Source organism: Xenopus laevis, chromosome 7L (genome assembly GCF_017654675.1).
Source record: "Xenopus laevis strain J_2021 chromosome 7L, Xenopus_laevis_v10.1, whole genome shotgun sequence".
NCBI classification, from domain to species: domain Eukaryota; kingdom Metazoa; phylum Chordata; class Amphibia; order Anura; family Pipidae; genus Xenopus; species Xenopus laevis.
The window spans coordinates 63,797,685-63,813,577 of NC_054383.1; the positions used below are offsets into that span (position 1 = coordinate 63,797,685).

Sequence of the window (15,893 nt, forward strand, 5' to 3'; positions counted from 1 at the left end):
AATAAAAGCAGAAATCAAGCACCACAGAGTTCAGATACTTAACCAACATTAACACAATATGCTAAAAGATAAGGAAACTACTCTAGATATGCAATTTACAAAAGCTGCAGTGACTGCTTTACGGTATATTCAAACAATATCTTTTTATAGTGCTCCAATTTTATTTATTTAAAATAAAACAAGATTTTTTAATTGTAAATTCCACAGTGCACCATTTGCATATTTTAGGTGCTGCAAGCTGTACTACTACTACAGTCCCAAAAAACTTTCTATAAACTATTATTGCACCACGCCTAGGTCAGAGCAGGCAAATTTAACTGGAGACTAAACATAGGCAATATATGATTGACAGATGAGATTTTTAGTTTTAATTTCAAAAAAAGTTGAAAAAGGACTTTATTATTACAGTTTTTAATGTCTGGGTGACAGATCTCATCCAAATGTTTTTTTAACCTTTTTTTTGCCACCTTTAACCTTTCCCCATGGTTCACCCAGAATTCCCCCACTCCCATTCTCTACAACATATTCCCTCTCTTTCTTCTATCCCTATGTACCACTATTCTTTCCTTATTCACACCTCATCCAACTCCTTTTTCCTTATTCCGTTCACTTTTCTGTTCTACTTTTATTTATGCTAAAGGAAAACAAATGTGCAGGGTGACTAGGCAATCTGCAACTAAATGTAGAAGCACAAAGAAACACCCTATGTGGCTTAATACAGAGGTACAGAAGTTAACAGGAAAGAAGAGAAAGGCATTTAAAAACTACAAGTCTGTTGGGACAGAAGTTGCATTTAATGAAACAGTATAATAAATGTTTTAAAACAGTAATCCGGAAGGCAAAAAAAGGAAATGAGGATTGTATTGCAGCTGCAGTTAAGACTAACACCAAAAAGTTTTTTAAATATATTAATAGCAAAAAGATCCAGGTTAAGAGTGTTGCTCCTTTAAATAATGGTACCTGTATGGTTGTTTCAGATACAGAAAAGGCAAATGTGCTAAATCAGTTCTTTTCTTCAGTGTATACAATAGAGGAGTCTGAGTTCCCAGGCTCACTTCATAGCTGCACTGATGGCTCAGCTCAATCTAGTCAGTCGCTGACTCAGGATATAATTCAAAAAGCTTTAATAAAAATTAATGTAAACAAGGCACCAGGGTCCCTCCTCATGTTATAATGCAATAATTACACCGATACTTAAAGAAGGGAAAGACCCGTATTCATGTGAATACTATAGGCCTATATTGCTGATTAACACTGACGCTAAAATACTTGCTAAATTACTGGCGAATAGATTAATTAAGGTTATAACATCACTCATTCATCTGGATCAGACAGGCTTTATGCCTCATAAGACTATGGCCATTCATTTAAGAAGATTGTTCACACACATTCAACTAGCCAATCAACAACAATCCAACGGATCTGCTGCCTCGCTGGATATAACAAAGGCCTTTGACTCGGTCAGTTGGCCATACCTCTGGCAGATACTTGAGAAATTTGGGTTTGGCCTGAACTTAATCACATGGATAAAACTGTTATAAGAACCCCACAGCCCAAATCCGGGTAAACAACACTCTATTAGGGGTATTTGACTTGGGTAAAAGAACTAAACAGGGTTGCCCCATGTCGCCCCTGTTATTTGCCCTAGCTATCGAACCGCTAGCAACAATTCTGAGACAAACTCCCTTGGTTAAATGTATATCAATTGGTAAAGTAGATGAAAAAGTGGCTTTATATGCAGATGATGGTCCTTCACTAAGGGCAGCATTGGAAGTATTAGAAAGGTTTGGGGCAATAAGTGGCCTACGGATAAATAAGAACCAATCAATACTATTTCTCCAGGGGAACCTGGTTGCCATGGAAGAGACCTCGGCACTCACGATAGTAACTAGATTCCGCTACTTGGGTATCATTGTTACGGCAGACACCTCCTTATATGTAGCTGAGAATTTGGAACCCATCCTTACAAGGTTCAAAATGGCAATTCCACTACCTCTAACTTTGTGGGGTAGAGTTAATTTATTCAAAATGCTGTATTTACCTAGATTATTATACCCGTTATGGAACTCACCTCTCTATATCACTAACCTTTTCTTTAAAAAAATAAATAGTGAGCTAATCTCCTTCATATGGGCCAACAAGGCCGCAAGAATGTCATGGTCTACCCTAACCGCTCCTAAAGACAAAGGAGGACTTGCCCTCCCCCATTTGCAACATTATTATTTTGCCTCCCAATTATCCTACATTCACAACTGGTTTAACCCAGATGACAGTAACTCTTTAACAGATGTACAGGCCTCAATTCTGGGATCTCTGGAGGCCATCCATAACTCGCCCTATAGATGGATATGTGACCTCCCTCAGTTGCCAGGAGTAAATACTACCCCCATTAAAGTATGGGCAAGGCTACAACCCAAAGCAGGGACCCCCATACCTAAAGTTTCTGGCAAAACTCCTCTTTGGAGAAATTCTTACTTGCCCCATATGAGGAATCTAGCAGACTTTAATTACTGGCCACAAATGTGTATAAGACACATTGAGGATTTGATTATAGAGAATAGTTTTGTCTCACTGGAGCAATTAAAAGCCAAACTGAATCGTCAAGATATACAAATTATTCCGATACTTCCAACTGATGCGCAGTTCAGTTCTTTTCAAATTACACCCACATTGCTGGCATGGGAAGCCAGACTTTGGACTCCAGACCACACAAACTGCTATCTCAGCTGTACACTATAATTCAATCTTCACAACCTCCCCCATTCAATAAAGCCAAACAAAAATGTCAGGTCACTTATCCCTTCTCTAGAGGAGGACCAATGGGAATAGATAACGTATACCCCTGCATAATATCACTCAGGGATAGAATGATTCAATTTAAAATGATTCACCAAATTTATATTAACCCATTGAGGCTCAAAGCTATGGGTAGACTAGACGAGCCACTTGTGTAAAGTGAGGCAGGGAAGAAGCTGGTTTCCTCCATTTGATATGGGACTGCCCTAGAGTAGCAGCATACTGGGCAGAAGTCATACAATACACCAATATATTCCTATCCTTTCCAGGAATCAGGTCCCCAGAGATTTGCTTATTAGGTATTATAGATGAGGTAGTGTCCCTACAAAAATCAAGAACACTCCTAAGGTCGATCCTCTTCTACGCAAAAAAACTAGTAATTATGAAATGGTTGAGCCCCAAGTCTCCCTTACTACAGCAATGGATTGACTTAATAAATGGTACATTACCCTTAATCAAACTGACATACAATGCTATGGGAACATCTGGGAAATTTGGGAAAATATGGGACCCTTGGTTAGATCCCCTCATGCATCCCTTCCGCATGAATGACTTATAAAAAGTGCTCTGAAATATATAATGTTATCTGCTCACTATTTCTTGAAATCACCACTGTACATATAAAATAATTGTAAACGAAGCTGAATAAGTGTCAAGCATATATGTGCTGTTTTTTGTTTATTTTTTTGTTTTTGTTTAAAATGCAAAATAAAAACTTAAAAAAAAATCAAGGCATACACACCCAGGTTCTAAAAGAGCTTAGTTCAGTTATAGACTGGCCCATATTTCTGATTTTCTCAGTTTCGCTTTCTGGTATGGTACCTATGGATTGGAGAAAAGATGATGTCATTCCAATATTTAAAAAGGGGTTACAATCTCAGCCTGGCAGTTATCGGCCAGTAAGTTTGACATCTGTGGTGGGCAAATTATTTGAAGGCTTGTTCACATCCAAAATTTTGTCCTAGTGAATGGCATTATGAGCAGCAATCGGCATGGCTTTATGAAGGATAGGTCATGTCAGGCAAATTTGATTGCATTTTATGATGAGGTAAGTAAGATGCTGGACAGTGGGGGAGCAGTAGATGTGATCTATTTGGATTTTGCCAAAGCGTTTGATACCGTGACCCACAAACAACTGCTTTCTAAACAAAGGTCTTTTGGGCTTAATTAAAGGAGACATAGGATAAATGGAAAACCCCTAATTTTGTAGGCAATTATAAGTAATATATGGTGTTGCTGTTATATGGCGCTAAAAATTAATATTATCTTTAAAAATAGTTCCTTTATTGGAGCTCCCTATAGATGTTCACTGGTCCCTGTCTGTGTTTCAAATGAGGGGTGGGCGTGTCCCAACGGTCCCTGCCAGAAGTACAGTATGACGGGGACAGCCAATCACAGCCCTGCAGTCAAAGACAGGCTTCAGTTTCCTATCAGGTCCTGCTAGCTGCTGATTGGTTCTTGTCCTACAGTGCAGTATTGGCATTGGCAAATGTATTGGGTCCACTTTTATTTAATTTGTTCATTAATGACTTAGTGGAGGGTATTGTAAGTAATGTATCAGTGTTTGCAGATGACACAAAACTATCAAGCGCAATTAATTCCTTGCAACAGGATCTTGACAAACTGGTGATCTGGGCAGCTAAGTGGCAAATAAGATTCAATGTTGATAAATGTAAAATCATGCACCTGGGATGTAAAAATATCCAAGCCACTTAAACCCTTAATAGGACTGCACTAGGCAAATCCATAATGACTACAGGATCAGGTACAGACCTCAGAGCCCTTGTAGATGATAAACTTGGCTGCAGCAAACTATGCCAGTCAGCAGCATGAAGGGCAAATAAGGTCTTGAGCTGTATTAAGAGGGGTCATTCTGCCACTGTATAGAGCACTGGTAAGACCCCATCGAGAATATGATGTACAGTTTTGGTCTCCAGTGCTCAAACAGAATATCATTGAATTAGAGAGGGTACAGAGAAAGGCAACTAAGCTGGCAAAAGGTATGGAAAATCTTAGCTATGAGGAAAGACTGGCCAAAGTGGGGATGTTCACGCTGAAGAAGAGGCGCTTAAGGGGTGATGTGATAACTATGTATAAATATATAAGGGGATCATATAATAATCTCTCTAATACTTTATTTACCAGTAGTTCTTTCCAGCAGACACAAGGTCACCCATTCCGATTAGAAGAAAGGAGGTTCCACCTAAATATTCGAAAGGGTTTTTTTGTTGTTTTTTTTTTACAGTGAGAGCTGTGAAGATGTGGAATTTTCTCCCTGAATCAGTTGTACCGGCTGATACATTACATAGCTTTAAGAAGGGGTGGGATTTAGCAAGTGAGTGAGGGAATACAGGGTTATGGAAGATAGCTCATAGTACACATTGATCCAGGGAATTTTTTTTGAGGAAAAATTGGAGAGGCTTCAAATGGGGTTTTTTTGCCTTCCTCTGGATCAACTAGTAGTTAGGCAGGTTAAAATAGAGTTAAAAGGTTGAACTTGATGGGCGTGTGTTTTTTCAACCTAACTTATTATGTAAACTAACTTACTATGTATCAACACTGAATGTTAATTGCCACTAAACTGGCAAGATTGTCACATTGTCCTCACTGTCAGGATGGAATTAATTATCACTCATAAACTGATACATTGTTCACAATGCCCACCTTAAATAATTTATAAGCAAATTAAAGAGGACCCAATAAAAGCAGAATATAAAAAAGTGACTAAATTGAATTGGTGGGCATTGATAAGGAGGCTGGGTTGGAAGAATTCATTCTGCAGATCTATCTTTATACAAAGATTTTAGGGTACATTCACTCAGTAGGCACATTAAGCAAAGTGCAATTTAAGTACAATCATGTTTTTTCCCCCATAATCCACAGTTTTTCGCTATTATTCTGGCATCCTTTTGGATGCATTTGGATGATTCACTTGATGTAATTGTGCAGAGCATAATTACAATTTATTTCTCCTACCGCACACCTGTAGTTCACCAATCCTGCAGTTGGTGGTGCGTTCCTTCCGTTGACCCGGCCGGGTCCCTTAGCAACCAATGTGTATAAGAAACGGATCCGCACACACACTGATGAATGCAGTCGGGGAATATCCCCTTTTATTCAGCCACCAAACATCAACGTTTCGGGGGGGGAACACCCACCCTTCATCAGGATACAATTATTTGTGCAGAAGTTGGGTTTAAATGGGTTACAGCACAAATAATTGTATCCTGATGAAGGGTGGGTGTGTGGGTGTTCCCCCCCAAAACGTTGCTGTTTGGTGGCTGAATAAAAGGGGATATTCCCCGACTCCATTAATCAGTGTGTGTGCGGATCCGTTTCTTATACACATTGTGCAGAGCTTACCACAACTGTGTCTAATTCGCCATAATGGATGCATCTGCATGTGTTTTGCCCAAAATCAGAGATAATTGCACTGAAGTCCAGCTGGCATTATTTCTGGTGTTCCCTGTGCAAGTAATCTCTGCGCACGACTCTTTACGTGCAAGTGTGATGTGCCTATTGATACTGACTGCGAAGGGAACCCTGGAGCTACCACCTGGTCAGGAGGTATGAGTAGCTCATTAAAAATTGAGGCACACCTAGGTACAAGGCACCCCTTTGGTTTAAATTTTGATTGAGGTTTCCTGCCATGTATAATAGTCATTCCTCTTTTCCCTTTTTACTTTGTACTTTACATATTATAAACAATTTTCTGTATTCTGTTAATTAAGATAATTCATGTAGTGTTCTGGCCTGGGATGTGTGTCCCTTCCATTGGATCTTAGGACTTGTATGTTCTTTTTGAGTGACACATCGGGTAGCTCCGCCCACTTGTCTCCCATTGGCCATTTCTCTTTTAAATACTGTGTTTGCATTGTTTAATGTTCAGCCTATGAGTAAGTGCACTTGCAGATTCATTACTTTATATCATCATGGAAGCAAAAGTATGAATAAGAAGAGTGTTTTTGAACATTTTGGGGCAGATTTATCAAAGGTCGAGGTGAAGTTTCAAAGTGAAAAACTTTGAATTTCGACCTATTTTTTGTGTACTTTGACTTGGGAATAGTCATACATCAATTTGAAAAAACTTTGAAATTTGAATTTTTTTTTGAAGTACTGTCTCTTTAAAACTTCGACCATTCGCCACCTAAAAGCTGCCGAGGTGCTGTTTTAGCCTATGGGGGACCTCCTAGAACCAGTATGGAGGCAATTGGGGGAGTTTGGGAGTTCGAAGGTCGAAGTAAAAAAAAACTTTGAATCGAAGTAGATCAAAAGTAGCGCTACTTCAAATTGTACAATTCGAAGTAGGCCTACTTCGACCTCAAAAAACTTCGACCACCATTCCGTTGGTCTTTTTGAATTCAAAGTTTTTTGGTTTTTTTTAACATCGAACTTTGATAAATCTGCCCCTTTGTGTGAGCAATAAAGAATCAAAATCAACAGACCATATCTCTACAAAGTACTTTGCCAGGCTTCATTATCTTTGATAAAGGACAAAAAGATGCATACTTTTAATAAATTCGATTTTAAAGTAAGGTTGATATCTGAGCTTTATTAATGCAGTAAATGCAGTTTCTGCTTACAAGCTTTCTGCTTCACCATAAGACTTTTCAATCAGGCCTCTCATATTTGTTGACAAGCGACTTGATTCAATCAATTGTAGATCTTTCAACAATAGTTTTGGATTCTTCAGCATACAAATATATTCCTTCAAGAAAGATAAGGTACACAAGTCATTTTTATTGTTTCCAATCATCATTAGTAGCATAATACTGTGTGACGCTGATGATTACTTCCCACTGAATGCAATACACATTTCCCGGCAGCTACTACAGGTCAATTAGTGGATGCGTCTCGATGTTGTCATTGAGAAGTGATTCGCAACATTTTCCTCTGTACTGCTCAAGGTTTATAGGTGTGCAGGTATTGAAGTTTGGTGCAGTTATCTCTAACTTCTCTAGTAAACTCAGAGGGATAACTTATACTATGAAGCATTACTGTGCTTTTATTGTTCATGTGCCAATATGTGCTGGTCATAGAATATGCATTTCCACAATTATAAACAAGTATCTGGGAATGCTACCTGTAGCAATTATCATCAAGTAGGTGTGCCTGTAACAGCCTTTTTATCTGCAAATCATGTTGCCTGTTTTCTTACAGTATGAAATCAAACTATCATATTAAATGATGATGAATGGTAATTAAGTATCATCACTTACTTGCATTGTTGGAGCTTGGAAGGAGGCACTTGGAAGCAGAAGAGTGTCAGAATTTGTGGCCTGTTAATAAATGCACTAGTTATTCATATCATTTCAGTTAGACTAGTATTACTTGTATTCCATAACATTTTAAAAATATATATGTTGTTACCTCAGTCAGTGAGCCCAATCTTTGTTCAAGGTCAACAATTTGCTCGTTTATTCTATTGGTGGCATCCAATGCTTTCTCTGTGTTATCCTGCCAGGAAAAAGGATAGTTAGATCAGTTACACACATAAGCAAACAGAATACTCCCTATATTAGATAATTAGTAACTGTTTCTAATAGAATTTTAAAAGACCAGTAACATAAAAACAATATTTTAAAAAAATTGGTTTCTACTTAACGGAAAAAAACCACAAAGATAGTTTTAACTTTTAATTTGCAAAGTTTTTATTATGAAATTACTTACCGATTATCTGCTTGCACTCCTCTTCAGAAACGGCAACAATCCATTGTGCGGTGCTCGATTTCTCCTACCTGCGTTCTATAAGAGATAGCCAGTGAGGAGAAATCGAGCGTTGCATGATGGATTGTCGCCCTTTCTGAGGAGGAGCACAAGCAGAGAATCAGTAAGTAATTTCATAATAAAGATTTTGCGAATTTAAAGTTGAAACTGCCTTGGTTAAGTAGAATTTTTTTTTTTTTTTTTTAAATATTTTATGTTACTGGTTAACTGCCTAGTATTTAGTTTAATGCTTCATGAGGTCAAATTCAAATTGCCGTTGCAAACAAGCCCCTTAAAAACATTATTATACCAAAGTAAGTCTAACAATCCGTTTCAGGAGACAACACTATAATCAACTAATCTGTAAAAGGCTCCTCAGCAGGCCCTGACTGGCAATCAGTGGGTTCTGGCAAATGTCAGAGGGGCTGCTGCTAGATGCCATAGACACTCACTATTTAGTGGGATGGTGGGGAGAAGGCTGTTTGGCCCTCTGTGTGGCCTGTTGGGGCCTCTGGATACCTGAAATTCAAGGGCCTATTTTGATTCTCAAACCAGACCTGCTCCTCAGGGTAGTTGAGGAATATGAAATATACTGGGAAAGAGCGGCAATGCTCTTCAGATAGTTTACAGATTACCTTAGACACAGGATAAAAAGCAAGATTACACAGAACTCTAGCTTTTATGGATTTCCATCTCTCTCCATCCCAGTATATGGGAGGGGGTGCAGTTAAACATCAGATGGAGAAAAGATTACAGACATCACTGTTATAAGGTTATCATATGAAAGTGTAAAAAGTGAGAAAAGGTGTTAAAAGGTGTTTGAAATTCAAAAAAAATGTGGCTTCAGTAACAAAAGAATGCGTTTAACAGATTAATTACAATTGATATTAAATTGGTATTCAGCTGGGAAAATGTTTGAATAACCTGGAATTGTATGATTTTAAGAAATCCAGATTGAGCTGGGAAAATATCTGAATAACTTTTAATGGTATGAATTCCTGATTTATTAAGATCTGTATTTTACCAATACAAGAGAACTCATGTGTAAACCCGTTATCCAGAAAGCTCTGAATTACAGGAAGGCCATCTCCCAGTCCATTTTAAGCAATTCATTTTTAATAGTGATTTCCTTTCCTGTAATAAAACAATACCTTGTACTTGATCCTAACTAAGCTGCTTGAATCCATATTTGGTGGCAAAACAATTCAATTGGTTTTATCGTTAAATGTTTTCTAGAAATGTTATGGAGGTCCACATTATGTAAAGGTTCCTTATCTTTGAAACCCCAAATCACAAGCATTCTGGATAATAGATCCCATACCTGTACTGAATACAATAGAATTTGTGTATTGCTTTTTTTTTTTTTTAACATCATTACCTTTATTGCAAAGATAGAACATAACATACAGTTGTACATACCGACATTGTATTTAAGGTATTAAACATTTTGCAAGGTACATTCAGTTTTCGAAACTAAATTAGTCTGTAGTCATTCACATGTCATACTTATATCATTGTACATATAACTTGTGAAACAGATACACCAAAATAAAACATCATCAATCAACTAAAATGGGAGTCCGTGATACGTAACCTCTTACAGTGGGGGTTTTAAAGAGTAAAGAGCCTTTTCATATCTACCTATCTACTAGGAAGAGTGCCAGTTTCCCCATATTAAGTCAAATTTTCCAGAGGAGTCTCTTTTAGTGAACAAATATTGCATCCTATCAATGTAGAGCTTCATCTGTTCCAACCAACCTTCGTGAGTCGGGGCCTCAGGACTTTTCCATCTCATTGTTATATGTCTACGGGCCTGGAAAAGACTTTGTCTAATTGTAGTCAATTGATATTTGTTATATTGGAAACTTTCGCCTATGTTTAGTATAGCCATTTCTGGGGTGGGTCGTATTTCCACCGATACTGCATTTGAAATAGTATTGAATACCTCTCGCCAATAAAGATGCAGGTTGGGGCATTCCCATAACATGTGTATAAAAGAGCCGGTATTTACCTTACACCAGGTGCAGGTTGGGGGAAGTTGTGGATTCATGCTGTTCAGCCGCACCGGTGTGAAGTATGCTCTATGAATTATGTATCTCTGAATCATTTTATGATCAGCATTGGGCGAGACAAATCTAGGGGTTTCTAGAGCATCTTGCCATTCCTCGGCTGTCAATGTAGGAATATCTTTCTGCCAGGTTGCAAGTAGATTGGGACTAAGTCTATCATGTTTACAAAATCTCAGCACGTCATATAAGTTGGAAATTAAGGGTTGGTTGTCTTGCAGCTCTAATATTCTACAAAAGGGGGGTTTACCCAACTTAAAGGGGTCAGCAAGGAATGCGTATTTAACCTGGTCATACAGTAACCAGGAAGATTCTGAAATTCCGAACTCCTGTTGAAGTACCACAAACGGCTTGAGTGAATTGTCAGAGATAATATGATTAATAGTCGTTATTCCTTTGCTAGACCATGGCCCTGCAGATTCTATGCTTTGGAATTCTTTGAGTAGACAGTTGTTCCATATAGGAGTGTAAGGCACAAAGATTGGGCGTAGCCACATTTTTTGACCTAGTAGAATTAATGGGTGTTCTTTGCTGGTATGACTACCTGTCTGATTACTTAGCAACCTTTGCATAGTTGGCATCCCCGGTTGACTCTAAAAGAGTTGCAGATAGGCAGCGTGGGTTTGCAGTGATCCATGGTTTGATGTGAGCAAGTTGGGTAGCTAAAAAATAAAGCTCAAAGTCCGGCAAAGCCGCCCCCCCATGCAAAGCTGATCTCTTTAGGATTCCAAGTCTTAATTGGGTCGTCCTGCTCCCCATATAAAAGGTCCCATTAGTTTATCCAAAGCTCGAAAATAGCTTGATGGGATGACTATAGGAGAGTGTGATAGTATATATAGAATCTTAGGGAGAACGGTCATTTTTATCAGACTAATTCTGCCTTGCGGAGTAAGTGGAAGTGAGGCCCATTGCTTAAATTTGGATTCCACCTGGCCCAGTAATGGGGACACATTCAGGTCCCAATAGGTTGACGTTGGTAGTGAAACTTCTACCCCCAGGTATTTAAATTTCGAGACCACAGTCAATGCAGGGGGTAAGGGGAGCATTCGATTCAGGTCTGGAATCCACTGGAAGCACACTAGATTTGGATATATTGACCTTCGGGCCCGAAAAATTACCGAAAGCGGTGAGAACCTTCGTCAGTCGTTCCAATGATTTACCGCTATCCGCCAGGTAGACAAGGGAGTCATCCGCGTACAGTTGAATTTTCTCCTGGATAGGCCCAAGTTTCCATCCAACTATTTCTGGATCGTTCCTTATAACGACCGCTAGAGGTTCGATTGCCATAGCAAATAGGAGTGGGGATAGAGGGCAGCCTTGTCTTGTTCCCCGTGTAAGAGCAAAGTGAGGAGAGGACATACCGTTGATAGTTACCAGTGCTGAAGGCTTCGTATATAGCAGCTGGGTAAGAGCTAGGAACTTCGGACCAATCCCCATTTTGTCCATCACCTGCCACAAGTATGCCCATTCGACTGTGTCGAAGGCTTTAGCAATGTCCAGCGCCACTAACAGTCTATTTCCTTTGTTGTCATGATTCGTGGACAAGTTTGTGTATAGCCTCTGTAGATTCACAGCTGTGCTTTTGCCAGGCGAAAATCCAGACTGGTCCAATAATGCTTTCTATCGCTAGCATAAGTCTCCGAGCTAAGATCTTGGCAAGAATTTTGGCGTCACAATTCAAAAGTGAGATGGGTCTGTATGAGCCACATTCCTGTTGATTCTTACCAGGTTTTGGGAGAACAATAATTGATGCCTCTCGAATTGATGGCGGAAATTCTCCACTATCTAGCGCTGCAGAGTATACAGCTAGTAACTTGGGAGCGAGAGTTGTAGCATAGGTTTCATAAAGTTCGATGGGCAATCCATCTCTGCCTGGTGACTTTCCATTGGGGAATGCCCCAACAGCTAGTTCAATCTCGTCAACTGTGATCTCAGTGTCCAATGCAGCTCTCTGATCAGGATTTAAAGTTGGCAATTCAATTCCAGTAATGCGGCAGTTGGTGTCTATATGGTGCTAGCTGGGATTTATACAAGTGCTCATAGTACGACCCAAAAATATCACTGATTTCTTTGGGGTTATCAGTGACATCTCCAAATCAATGGGATTATTGGGGGGGGGGAAAGAGTCTGCTCTGACCAAGTGTGCCAACATTTTCCCAGTCCTAGCCCCCTGCTCAAATATATTATGTTTCAGAAACAGTAATTTCCTTTGGCTGATGGATTCCAAATATTGGTGGTAGTTGTCCTGTTCCCGTTGCAGTTTTAGATGGGCATCAGGCGTGCGGGTTGCGACCACCTCTTGTTCAGCACGAGTCACCAATTCCTGCAACTGGACCTCTTTGATTTTAGTTTTTGTCTTGAGCACGTTGATCTCTCTTATATATGTTCCTCTCACGTGGGCCTTAAAAGCATCCCAATTTATCAGACCTTCGTCAGGGGAAGTATTAAGTGCGAGATATTCCTGTAAAGAGTTGCGGATTTCTTCAGTTTTCCCCAAAATACTCAGCCATGCTGGATTAAGACGCCACCCTCTGCTAGAGGACGGATTTCCCCATGACCATACTATCTCTAGTGGGGCATGATCTGAGATTCCTCTTGGGAGATATTCAATTCGGTGAATGAGTGGTAGCATTTCTCTGGACATTAGTACTAGGTCTATTCTAGACAAGCAAAGATGAGACTTGGAGCAGCAGAAGTATTGCCGTGTGGAGGAGTGGAATATTCACCACATTTCTAGTAGATTAAAGGAGTGCAGGAAATTATTAAGATTATGATTTACACCTGTTCCTCCGGAGCCATTCCGCCTCCATCTATCCATGGCTGGTTCTGGGGTGGAGTTAAAATCACCTGCGATTAGAATCGTGGATTGAGGGAATTGCAGGCAGTAGCTCGTAAATTCCAAAAGTATGTCATCCGTAAATGGGGGGGGGGGGATATAGATATTGGCTATCAAAAATTCCTTTGAAAAAAGTTTACAGTGCAAAAAAATAAACCTGCCTTTGGGGTCTACTCTAATGTGCAATAAGGAGAATATAACTTTTTTGTTGATTAATATAGAGACTCCTCCCGTGTACACCGAGTATGTGTATCTTGATAGGATCATTAAGTCCCCTAGCATTCCAGGAAATTAGTTTTACGTTACTCCCCATGGTGGTTGGTGGTTTGTTTTACCTGTTGGCTCCTGATAGAGTGGCACTGGTTGGTTACTAACAACATAAATACTTTGTTTCACATAACATACCCATTGTAAAAAAAACAAAACATCAGCATCAATTTGTAGTTATTATCAAGCAAAACGAACACAGCAATGCTTACCCCTAACACCCTTTCCCACCCCGTCGCTCCTATCCTAAACTTAGGTGCCACTTTTCCCAAAACAAATAAATCAGAGTAGTTCTAGCTCACAATTGAGTAGTTACCCTGAATAAATGAGGGGAGTGTTGAAATGTTCATCAAGTGCAGCTCCGCCCTGGCAATCTATCATGAGACTTAACTGTCCGAGGGTCATATAGGGCATCCTAATGGCATAGTAATGACTTGCAACGGCGACAAAGACAAGCAGCAGGGTTCCAGTAAATCAAATAAGCTTCCCCATATAATAGGATTGCAGGGTAGCCTGACTGATACATTGGGTCACAGTAAGTATTCCCATTGTCAAGGGCTTGTCCTAGGGCCGTAACCCAAGTAGATGAGACAATAGTACACAGGTAATTGCAAAGAGAACCAAGGCAGCTTAGGGATGTTAGTCAAAGTTAGGCTACCACAGCATTATACGCCAACCCTTACTCTGGAGTCGCTGAGCGAAGGCAATTTGACTAAGTGACTTCCTCTAACAGAGAGTAAAGGCCTATTGGCGATTCAGAAAAAAAACAAATTAGGGGAATATAGTTACCACACCATGCTGTCTTGGCCGCCAACTGCTACATAGAACTGGAAGCCAAAAAAAAAAAAAAAAGGGAGGAAAAATGAGGAGATCTCAAGCCTCCACATGCCGTCGGCCCAATGAATCCAACCACGAGCAGGCCTCTGCCAGGTTGTCGAAGAATTTAACACCCGAGGTCATCTGTATCCGTAGTCGGGAAGGGTACATCATGGAGTATGGGATTTCTCTCTGCCGAAGCCTTATCTTTACATCCAGAAACCGTGCCCTCATCTTTTGGAATTCAGCGGAGAAGTCCGGGTATATAGTTACCTTGGAGTTATTCAGCTGGATCTGACCTTTAGCGCGTGCCACTGCCAGTAGCTTGTCCCGATCCTTGCAGTTATGAATACGTGCTATCAGAGGCCTGGGCGGGGCACCGGGTATTGGAGGCCTAGACGTATCCTGTGTGCCCGCTCCAAGGAAAATGCAGGGGTTAGGGAGTCTGCACCCGGCCATTCTTTCAGGATTCTTTCCACAAAGGACTCCGGGTGATTCCCTTCCTCCCTCTCTGGCACTCCAATCAAACGAACATTACTACGTCTTGTCCGGTCCCCATTTGATCATAGTTTAGAACTGGTTGCCATATAAGAGGAAATAGACTGTCCTTGAAGGGTTAATAATTGTTGGGGCTTCCGTAGGGGATAGGTATATTCAGGTAGTGCATCAAAGGGGCCTTGAGTGCTGGTCTCTGTGGCCTTGGGAAGTATGCTATAAGCCTGCAGTGCGTGGGCTGAGTCACAGGCTGAGTGGAGGACAGGCTTAAGCTGGAGGTATGAGTATTGGGCACCCCCGGGGTCACCCCCCTCTATTTTACCTCTGTGGAGGTTCTCCCGGGTCTTCGATTCACTTGAGAGAGCTGTAGTGTGTGGTACAGTGCCCAACTTTCACAGCAGCAATGGAGGTGTGCTGGAGCTGAAATATAGGAGCTGGGAGTAGTTTCATTGTGGAATGATTAAATATAGGGCACTCCCGGGGTCACCAGGGGTCTCCTACCCACAGTGCGTCTCCTACCCACAACGCCCACAGTTGCCTCAGTAGCGCTCCGCAGCGGGGAGATCCGTGCTTCCGGTCGGCCTCACGATCACGCGAGTCCCCTGCTTTGCGGAGGAACTAGGCCGCAAGTATATCTCCGCCGTGGATGGAGCTAGAGCGCTTGTTTTCCCCCCCGAGATTGCAGCGGGACTACCTCCCCACTGTCCGGATTGCTGCGGCAGGTGCAGCGACACCCTGCCACAGTGGAGCCAGTGGATCAGAGTGGGGCCCCGGGAGTGCCGACAAAGTGCGTCCACTCGGCTGGCCAGCTAGACACGCCCCCCGGTGTATTGCTTTTTGGTTTAAATAAATCAATAGCAAATAACATTAAAGCATGTTGCAGAGTATATCTGTGCTTTATAAATTACTTT

General features: G+C 40.7%; 1 protein-coding gene across 4 annotated transcripts in view; it reads right to left on the minus strand.

Annotated features, from left to right (window-relative positions):
* The window catches only part of LOC108696328, a 54,214-nt gene that overhangs the window by 18,012 nt on the left and 20,309 nt on the right, over window positions 1-15,893 (minus strand). For 2 of the 4 annotated variants that reach the window (XM_041569116.1, XM_041569115.1), the window contains exons 7-9: window positions 8,167-8,253; window positions 8,016-8,075; window positions 7,380-7,504 (exon numbers count right to left, since the gene is read on the minus strand). In XM_041569116.1, coding sequence (XP_041425050.1) covers window positions 7,380-7,504; window positions 8,016-8,075; window positions 8,167-8,253 — 272 coding nt within the window. Of the gene's footprint in view, window positions 1-3,445; window positions 3,619-7,379; window positions 7,505-8,015; window positions 8,076-8,166; window positions 8,254-15,893 lie in introns of those variants that run through there. The other 2 variants (XR_005962507.1, XM_041569117.1) reach the window with 2 other exon arrangements.